At 38.2% G+C, this 8,513-nt stretch overlaps 1 protein-coding gene across 1 annotated transcript; it reads right to left on the bottom strand.

Moving 5' to 3' along the window:
* Nucleotides 1–4,215: 4,215 nt before the first annotated feature.
* On the bottom strand, nt 4,216–8,290 carry LOC113341514 (cellulose synthase-like protein D1). The gene is made up of 4 exons (XM_026586362.1): nt 7,493–8,290; nt 6,411–7,221; nt 5,541–6,313; nt 4,216–5,342 (listed from the first exon to the last, which is right to left on the bottom strand). The coding sequence occupies exons 1-4, from the start codon at nt 8,119–8,121 to the stop codon at nt 4,379–4,381; spliced, it is 3,177 nt and encodes a 1,058-aa protein (XP_026442147.1). The 5' UTR covers nt 8,122–8,290; the 3' UTR covers nt 4,216–4,378.
* Between the last annotated feature and the right edge of the window lie 223 nt (nt 8,291–8,513).

Raw genomic sequence — 8,513 nt, forward strand, 5'->3', positions numbered from 1 at the left:
ATCAGGTATATAGTCACATAGAAGATCAAGAGCAATGGGCTTTTGAAGAAAGCTTTGTGTACAAAGCAATGCTTCGACTGTCCTTGTAGACATATAAGCTCTCCATGGAGTCAGCACGCGCTTCCCGGTGCTAAAATCTGATTCAGATGCCACTGAAGACACAGACATGGCTAATATATCTCTTTCTATGTATGAAAGTATCTTATACCTGCTTGCATTAGCCTTCCACCAAGCCAATATGTCAAAATGGTCAGGTTGACCTATTTCACGCATTCCACCTTCAATCACATCTGTCAAATACCTGTCGAGCTCAGTTGTTCTTGCCTCTTCAACACAACTTGGGGTGTCCCAATGTTGTTTTCTCCTTGATTGAATTCTAGCAAACAGACCAACAGATTGTACACTAACTGGATAAGCAACAGTATGAGCATCACTACTTGACCCCTCCTCATGAACTGAATACAAGGACTTATAATATTCAAAGAGTTCCTCAAATTCTAATTTCACCTTTCTCATAACTCTTTAAACCTCCCATGTATTATTCTCATACAAACAATTAAGACTAAATTCCAAACTCTTTTGTTTCTCTCTTGGATCTAACAGATGAGCAATAAACATTACAGAATTCATTTATTCATACACACCCCAATACTTATGGTACTTAGCACACATTAGACGAGACATACGAGCAATAAAAGGATCTGATGCTACATTGTTTTTAAATTCTACTAATTGTTCATTGATGAGTAACAATTGCCATAAGAACATATAAGTAGTGACTTGTATAGATGCAGAAAAGTTGACAGTAGCATCAAAGAATACCTTTAGACACTTCACAAGACCTCTAGCATATTTCCAATCTTCTTGATAAGGAGCATGTTGACGATGAATCTTTTTCTTCTTATTCTGCTTTGCCTTGTTCTTGCTTGTTGGATCCAACTCCTCAACCTCTTCTTCCATATCCTCAACCTCTTCCTCTTCTTCCATATCCTCAAACACGTCTTCTATGACGACATTACTAGCTATAGCTTCTTCAATATCAGCATCAGTATGTAAAACAAATTCTTTTTCTTGCTCAAAGATAAACCTCTGTTGAAAGTCCTTATCAATCTATGCTAACATTGCAAAAACTTTTTCATATTTTTCAGCAGCATCTAACATCAAGTAAGTGCTATTCCATCTAGTATACACATCTAAAATCAGAGATTTCTTACAATCTACCTTTGCTAGAGAAGCACATTGTTTAAATTTTTCGTGCCTAGAAGGAGAACTAAAAACGTACTTTACAAATGACCTTATTCTTCTAACTGATACATTAAAGAGCCTTACTGCATCTTTTATGACAAGAGCAAGAACATGGGCTGTACACCTCACCTAGAGAAAGAACAAAACAAAAAGGATACTGTCAAATTCAATGCTTAAAAATGCAACACAAAAAGATACTCAAAGAAGCTATGTTCATGAAACTGTCAGCATTTATATCTATATTTCAGTAGCTCAGTTGACAACAAACTAAAAGTGAGAAACTCAAACTTAACATGATTTCAGTGCATTTTATCTAAAGCAAGACATTACATGAATAACAAGTGCAGAACATTATAAGAATGTAACATGGAATGCAGAACATGATAGAACGTACATGGACTTACATGTAAATATTTGGCTCTAATTGGTGATCCTGTCCATTTAATGACAACATTCTTCAAATGCTCAATAGCCACTTTGTTTGCGCTGACATTGTCTAGAGTGACACCAAATACATCTTGTAGACCCCAATCCTTCAAACAATCCACCAGCTTCTCACCGATTGCATTACCAGTATGACCTTCAACTTGGCAGAACATGAGTATTCTCTTTTGTAGCTTCCATTTCTGATCAACATAATGAACGGTTACAAAAATATAGTTATAATTATTTGGTGATGTCCATATGTCCGTTGTCAAACATACCCTCTGCTTAGATGTCAAGAAATAAATTTTTAGGCTATTCTTCTCTTCTATATACATCTTCAATACATCCCTATAAATTGTCATACGCCCTGGAACCTTGAATCTAGGCTCTGCCACCTGCATCATTGCCACAAAACCTGACCCTTCTACTGCTCTAAAAGCTATTTCATCCCTGATTATCCACTCAACAAGAGCCCTTCTTAACTTTTCGTAGCTGTAAGAATGAGCAACAAGTTTACCATCTTCACCTGGTTTTGGGGGTGGCATCAACAGAGTTTGTTGTCCCTTGTCTTTCTCTACCTTCATGTTTGGATTTTTAAGGCATCTATTCAAATGCTTATGTAATCCAGAAGTTCCATGTACGTCATTGTCAGCAGCATACAATCCCTTGCAATGATGACATTCATCTTGAACGTCACTACCCCAAGAACCGGGACTACCCCAAGAACCAATACCTGTACCGGCCTACTCCAGGTATCAACTTTCAGAACCAGTACATGTACCGGTAACTCCGGGTCCGGTTCGGTTCAACTCTGGTTCTTTCGGTTCTGGACCGGTACAAGTAAAATGGACCGGGTCTTGTGCAGTTCTACCAATTCTTAGTCTGGGTATTTCGTTTACGAACAATAATATCACCAGATTTCTTGCAACATGTTTGTTTTTTGTTTGGTAGGGGTAGCTGATAGCCCAGGTAAAGGCTCTATTTGCATGTTTGTTTTTTGTTTGTAGGGGTAGCTGATAGCCAAGGTAAAGGCTCTATTTGCATGTTTGTTTTTTGTTTGGTAGGGGTAGCTGATAGCCCAGGTAAGGCTATGCTGCAAGACAAGAGCATTTACATTTAGTCTTTTGTTTGGCTGATAGCCCATAAAATATAAGGCTATTAGTTTTTGCATGATTCGAAGAGCACTAATGAAAGAGCTTTTCCTACGAAAGTATGGGAATTAGATCATAAAAAAATAAAATAATTAAGAATGGTTAAAATCAATAGTCATCATGAAGAAAGGAAACAAACTTTGGTTCAGAGTTCATGGTGGAAGAACAATAGCAGAAGAAATCAGTGACAACACCGGAAATGGGTAATAACAGATGAAGATGAATAGCAACAAGAGAGAGAAGATAAATGATGAAGAAGGAAGAGATTATTGTGAAAAAACCCTTAAATAGATGAAAAGAAGTAATCGGTTGAAGTCGGTTCAAGCCGGTAAAAGGGAAGAAAATCGACACGTGTAGAGAGGAACTTGAAAACCGGATAACTGTCGACAAAGTATAATGGAAAAAGATAGGCATGTGCGAATTTCAAGAGGATAATTTCTCATATCGCTCACTCTGAAGAATAAGCATTATGAGAAGAGGCAAATGTAGGAGTTAAATATCGCACACGTTGGTAATCAAGCAAAATAAAGAATATAACTTAAGCGAATAGCATCGCACACAACAAAGTTGAGATGACGCACCAGATGATGTCAGCAAAGTCACGAGTAAAGTGTGAAGAACTGTGCGAGAAGGTACACGCTGCGAATATGAGCGATTGTATATGAGCGAATGTGTCGCATAGTAATCTCGAAAATAATGGGTTTCTTAGCTGTCATCCACTATGTAAAATTCTATATAAAGGGGAGAGGTCATTGTTTCTAGGAGGATTCTAGGATAAGTCTTGGAAAGAGAAATAGGAAGAGAGAGAAAGTGAGCTTAGGTTTCAAGTAGAATTGTTGTAGTACTTGAATTATTCTTGTAAACATTCTTAATTTTTAGTTAATAAAATAAGAATTCATGATAATCACCTAGAGATTGAATCAGTTATAGTGAAGTGTAGTTATAAGATTTCTTACAACTGCAAGCATATAAACATACTTCTACTTCTCACGATCAAGTCCCATGATGTGGGACTATTATTAAGTACTTATTACACCTTGATGTACTCGGGGATCATCAAGGAAGGGTCTCTAAACCGTTGTTCCGCCCATTGATCTCTTCGTAGAACGTATTCGGAATTTTGGACCATTTATGAGTCCTTGAGGACAAAAACTTGAAAACCAGTTTATTGAAGAAGGTTGCTAAGATTATCGAATTTCTAGGATTTGGATAGGCAAAATACCAGTTAAAGGAAGGTAACCAAATCCGTTCGCCCAATAAATATACCGATGATCACTATAGCTCTTAATCTTTGGAAGAATGACATGTCTGGTATGTACGTAAGATGAGAAAGGCATCTCAAACTAGGAAACTGGGTTTCCTAGTTTGACAAGGATTGGTGTGTCTTGTTTGACAAGTTTCTTGATTGCTATTAGTTTGATGATTTACAATTCATATAACTAGACAAGGATCAAAATTAAGTTGGTAATTACAATTCAAAGTAAAAATCGAAAAAAAAAAAAATCATAATTTGTACTCTTTGCTTGATCAATTTTTCCATTTCTCCGTCTACGAAATCATTTGAACTTAATGGTACCGTTTGACGAAGCGCCGACACCATCATCAGGTGGACTAATAGTAATCCAGAGCAGTGAAACCGTAATAGCAATAACACCTGACCATACATATATGATTGTAGACAATTTTCCCTTTCTTCCCATCAAACCTTTAGCAAATGGGTACATATGAGCAAGAACCCAAAAGCTAAAGAAAGCTCCTCCCAACAACTTATTCCATTGCGGAATCACACTGTAAATTGTCCTCGAAATTCCAATAACTAAAGCTATAAGGTTAACAATCAAGATTGTTAATGGCACTAAGAATAAACCAGTCCATTTTACTACGTATAAATCAGCATAAATGTCGTCTTCATCTTCTGCGGATGACTTTGCTGTTAATGTGAAGGAGATTTCGATACCCGCAATGACTTTCAAAAGTCCTTGTATAACAGCAGCTAAATGAGCACTTGAGCCCCCGATAACCCAAAACTGCTCATTTCTCCACCATTCTTCTAATGCAATACCTGACCATTTTACTTCAAGAAGAGAAAGAAGTGCAAGACATACTGTAATGGTTAAAAGGTAGAATAAGAAAGTTACGTCTAAGGTTTCAACGATGAAGTGACCGGAAAAGAGAGACAACGCTGGTAAGAAGCAATATGTGACAAGAAAGATTGAAGTGAATGGATAAATGCCAACATTTAGATATGCAACACGTTGTAGGAATTTTAGGCGTGGACTGGCTAAAAGAGCGTTGTTTCTTGAGAAGAAAATTTCAACAGAACCAGTGGCCCATCGAAGTACTTGATGAAGTCTGTCTGTTAGATTGATGGGTGCAGTTCCTCGGAAAGCATCACGCTTGGTAATGCAATAAACAGATCTCCATCCACGATTGTGCATTCTATAACCTGTTACAACATCTTCTGTCACTGATCCGTAAATCCAACCAATTCTGTCTCCCCATTCAGTCTTGTCTTCATACCTGCATTTATTTTAGTAAACTATTTATTTGTATATCACCAGTGATTTTGGTTCATAAGAGTTCTGCTCCAGAACTAAATCATCTAGAACTATGACTATAGCATGTTATATTCGATTGCATTGTCGGATGAACATGTGCAGAACTACCAACTAAAACCTAGTAACACATTCCAAATGAAAGTAAATAAAATATATGTACCAGCAGGAGATAACAGCAACAGCTTCAGCACAAGTTGGTGCATCAAGGGGCGGACGGGGAGCCAATAGTGCACCAGGAGGACGTCCATTTTTAATTGATGGATGATCCGCAAGTGGTCTTCCTTGAAATTCAGCAACAGCAATAGAATCTGTAAACATAGTTGAATTTCCGAACTTTTGAGGCAAGTTCAAGTCAGGGTGTGTATTAAGTGGTTGATTCTCGTCTTCTTCCTCTGTTTGCGCGCGAAAATGAGGGGCTGGGGTCTTATTTTGTCCGAATATACCTGAATACTCATTAGCCCTTGGTGGGTGGAAACCATATAAAGCAAACCGACGAAACATACAACCAGTTCCAACATAAACTGGCCCTTGTATACCATCCAGTGCCCTCATATTTCCATCGAAGAAAACAGTGTTATGGTTAGCGTAACGATCCGAAGGATCAATCCCTTCGAATCTTTGTGGGAATTGTACATAACAAATGCGATCACCTCCTCGGTCCATCATGAAACACATTCCTTCTCTAAGAGCCATGCAGTTGTAGAAGTAGTGATCACAATCAAGATTGAGAATGAATGGACCATTAGAGAGTATTGCAGAAGCTCGAACCATCGCATTCATGGCTCCAGCCTTCTTGTTATGATCATAGCCCTTTCTTTTCTCACGAGAAACATAGGCGAACATCGGAATACGAACGTCAATGCCTGTGAAATCTAAGAATTTATCTTCTGCGTTGCCATAGACTGGATCATTGTCAGGCACCTTGCTCATTACCTGGATGCACACAACCAATTTTTCATTTCTATTATTAGCATACATGTAACGTGGTGAAAAATGCACTGGTTTGAAATAATAAGCTCAAACACCGAACCTGTATGATTCCTGCATGGTCGCTCTTGGCGTGATCAGGTGCAGAAGTGAACCATGTGCCTGGCCAGTGAGTCCCATCAGCCATCCAAGTAGCTTTTTGGACCTGAATAGGTTCACTAGGTAGGTTCCCACCATTTTTCTCCTTGGCTAGTTTCTTAGCTTCTTTCTCTTCTTTCTTATTGTAAGCATCGCATCTTTTCTTAATCACATCCGGAAGACCATTAATTCTGACCTTAAATTCATCATACTCTCTTTTAATCCAGCGGCGATCCTTAACAAAATCCGGCCTTTTCTTATTCTTAGTAGGATCACCTTTGATCGAAAAGTAACTATCAGGATTACGTGGTTCAATATTATGTTTCCTACAAAATGGTATCCACACTTCAGCAAAACTTACAGCTTCTGCCATTGCTTCAAATGTTAAAATAGCACCACCATCATCAGATATATAACAAGAAAGCTTTTCCACGGGGTATTCAACAGCTAAAATTGATAGTATAGTATTAGCGGTAACAAGTGGAGGTTCTTTGTCTGGATCGGCTGTGCTTACGAATACATCAATACCTGGTAAATCAGATCTTCCCTCAGGATTAGTTGGTGAAGGTTGTTCAAATTTGTCAGCTAGGGCAGCTAAATCAGTTGCTCGATTGACTGGACTAAGTTTAGGAAGCTGATCAAGAATCCATGAAAACGCAAACCATATTTCACATACGACGGATAGTCCCCATAACCACATTGCATCCCTATTTGGGTTTCTAACTCTCCATGTTAGAAATAATGTTAGTGCCACAAATCTTAACCCGACCAACAACCTGCAAACATATTGTTGTGAACATTAAGTAAACATTTAAGGAAAAGTAAGGCGATTCACGCCAAATTTTTATGTGCCCATCAATCATCAAGTGTGCATTTGTATGTGGGAACTGCATGAATGATGCCAAGGCCCATACCTTAGTTTCAGTGCATGTTTGCATGATGTTGCATTTGTGAAATTCGAATAAAGTTTCATTTATATAGAATTTCATTAATGAAAATTTGGATATCTATAATCCTGTGCTGGAATTAAGATGCAAATGCACATACCTGTAAGGACTAAGAACTGCAGGAGGAATACTGATTTTCCTGGTAAGTGGCTTCCAAGGTTTATCAATAAAATCTGACATACTCATTTCAATCCCATCAGGTCCATATGCATCTTCATTCTTCGGCCAAAATGCATTTCCAATACCATAAGTACCTTTAGATTCAAATAACCAACGATTGTGATCAAAATCCCCCGTCTGAGTACGCAACAACATGGATTTATTGGTTTTCATAACGGACACTCTTCTATCCATTTTCGCACCACCTTTATTTCCACCCCCACCACCATCATCTTCTTCTCCTCCAACCCGTCTACTAATTCCAACTCGTTTGGAATCACTCCCAAATAACGAACTCGTCCCGTACAGACTCGGACCATCTGGTTTTGATTGATCATTAGAAGTACTGGGTCCAGATGGTTGATTATCTGGTGTTGGTGGCATAAGAACTGTATAATTTGAAAAATCTGTTTGACTACCATAATCGGAAGATAATTCTAAATCATCATCTCTTGATAGACTTACGACTCGTCCACTCGATGTTCGACGTGCAAATTTCACTGCTGACGGTGGACGTCCTCCGGAATTTGTAGACGTAAATTTCTTCGTTGGACTTGTTGGTGATGCCATTGTTATGATTGTTTCTGAATCCTTATCCGACTTGAGGAATTAATATTGGATCAACGCGGTTGCTGTCTGAAAAACTGGGTTCTCATTGTAATTACAGCCATTGAAGGGAATTGAAAGGAAAAGACCTTATTTTCTGTTTTGTCAGAGCTAATGCAGAAGGAAAGAGACTGGTAGAAAAATTCAGTTGGTTGAGATGGAAACCAGAAAGAGAGGAAGAAACGGTTGAAGGGATAGGTGGAGAGAAGAAAACGGGTATGGCTGTTAGAAAACAGAAAATGAATCTGGTTCATTTTTTGACCGGATTTTTGATATCCCAGAATGAGAAATTACTGCTAACCAATTCTCGTATACAAGAATGCTAGTAGTCTCTATGCCAGTGTGAATAATTCTGA

Source organism: Papaver somniferum, unplaced genomic scaffold (assembly GCF_003573695.1).
Source record: "Papaver somniferum cultivar HN1 unplaced genomic scaffold, ASM357369v1 unplaced-scaffold_3, whole genome shotgun sequence".
NCBI lineage: Eukaryota > Viridiplantae > Streptophyta > Magnoliopsida > Ranunculales > Papaveraceae > Papaver > Papaver somniferum.

What these genes read in the sequence shown, in the direction of transcription:
- LOC113341514 (XM_026586362.1), bottom strand. Translation starts at nt 8,121, where the DNA reads ATGGCATCACCAACAAGTCCAACGAAGAAATTTACGTCTACAAATTCC. An exon ending in ACCATGCAGGAATCATACAG is followed by an intron (nt 6,314 to 6,410) that starts GTTCGGTGTTTG and finishes GTGTGCATCCAG; the next exon opens with GTAATGAGCAAGGTGCCTGA. An exon ending in GTTGCTGTTATCTCCTGCTG is followed by an intron (nt 5,343 to 5,540) that starts GTACATATATTT and finishes AAATAAATGCAG; the next exon opens with GTATGAAGACAAGACTGAAT.